Source organism: Penaeus monodon, chromosome 15, assembly GCF_015228065.2.
Source record: "Penaeus monodon isolate SGIC_2016 chromosome 15, NSTDA_Pmon_1, whole genome shotgun sequence".
Classification (NCBI taxonomy): domain Eukaryota; kingdom Metazoa; phylum Arthropoda; class Malacostraca; order Decapoda; family Penaeidae; genus Penaeus; species Penaeus monodon.
In genome coordinates, this window is record NC_051400.1 from 49,118,905 (window position 1) to 49,119,839 (window position 935).

Consider the following 935-nt stretch of genomic DNA (forward strand, 5'->3'; position numbering starts at 1 on the left):
AAAGACACAAAAAAAATCAAAGAAATGGCAAAGGAATTAAAACCAGTTCATACATCCCGTGGAAATCGCCAGAGGTGAGCGCCCGGCTTTCACATGCAAATTTATGCAAATCTCGTAATAAAGCCTGGATTCTCTTCATTGGTCCAAGAATGCTGATTCCATATTAGTCTTCAAAAAGGAGAATAAAAGGAGATTAATTTCAAGAATAGATCTTACGTATTTGCTTTGTTCTTGGTTGTAATTAAACACCATTTTCCTGTTTTGAGAAAGAGAAATCGAGATTTTTTGAGATGATTTGATGTGAAACTGAATAATGATAATTGGAAGAGAGAAAATAAAATCGTATGTAAATGGATATCTGATATAGGGAATTGTGAGGGACGAATTAAATTTATCGTTTCAATAATTCATAAAAGGAATAACTGAATTCATTCAGGAAGTGATGAGACTCATAATGAATACGTAATGGTGAAATTGAAAGTGTAAATTAATACATTAACGGATAATTTACCTCGTAAATTAAATGAAAGCAGATATTTAACAGATTAACAAAAGAATAATTAAATCATATGGAATAACTACAACAAAATTGATGAGGAACTCCGCACATGATAGACAACTTTGTAAAACAATTCGCAAAAAACAGCTCTATTTTTTGTCCCTCTATGACAACTTTTAGCCTGGGAGACCGAGTCAGAATTCCATCCATTGTGGTTCTCTCGGGCGGCCGTGTGGCTAGCCCTTCGACCGCCGAAGTTACACAATGATGAAGGAAGTTTAGATACACAAACACAAGCGGAGGTTTACTTCGCCTTTCGTTTTCTTTCTTCCTTTTGCAGACGGAAATCGTACGAGTGTCTTGGGAAGTTTTGATAAAATGAGGGAGAAGATTTTGTATGTGTGTGTCTGTCATTGCGGAGAAGCAATGCAGAGAA

The 935-nt window shown here is 35.5% G+C and overlaps 1 protein-coding gene across 1 annotated transcript in view; it reads right to left on the minus strand.

Moving 5' to 3' along the window:
• Positions 1-139, minus strand: part of LOC119582389 (pollen-specific leucine-rich repeat extensin-like protein 1) — a 2,617-nt gene extending 2,478 nt beyond the window's left edge. Inside the window, exon 1 of the mRNA XM_037930602.1 lies at positions 54-139. Within this exon, the coding sequence (XP_037786530.1) occupies positions 54-139 (86 nt within the window). The remainder of the gene's footprint in view (positions 1-53) is intronic.
• Between the last annotated feature and the right edge of the window lie 796 nt (positions 140-935).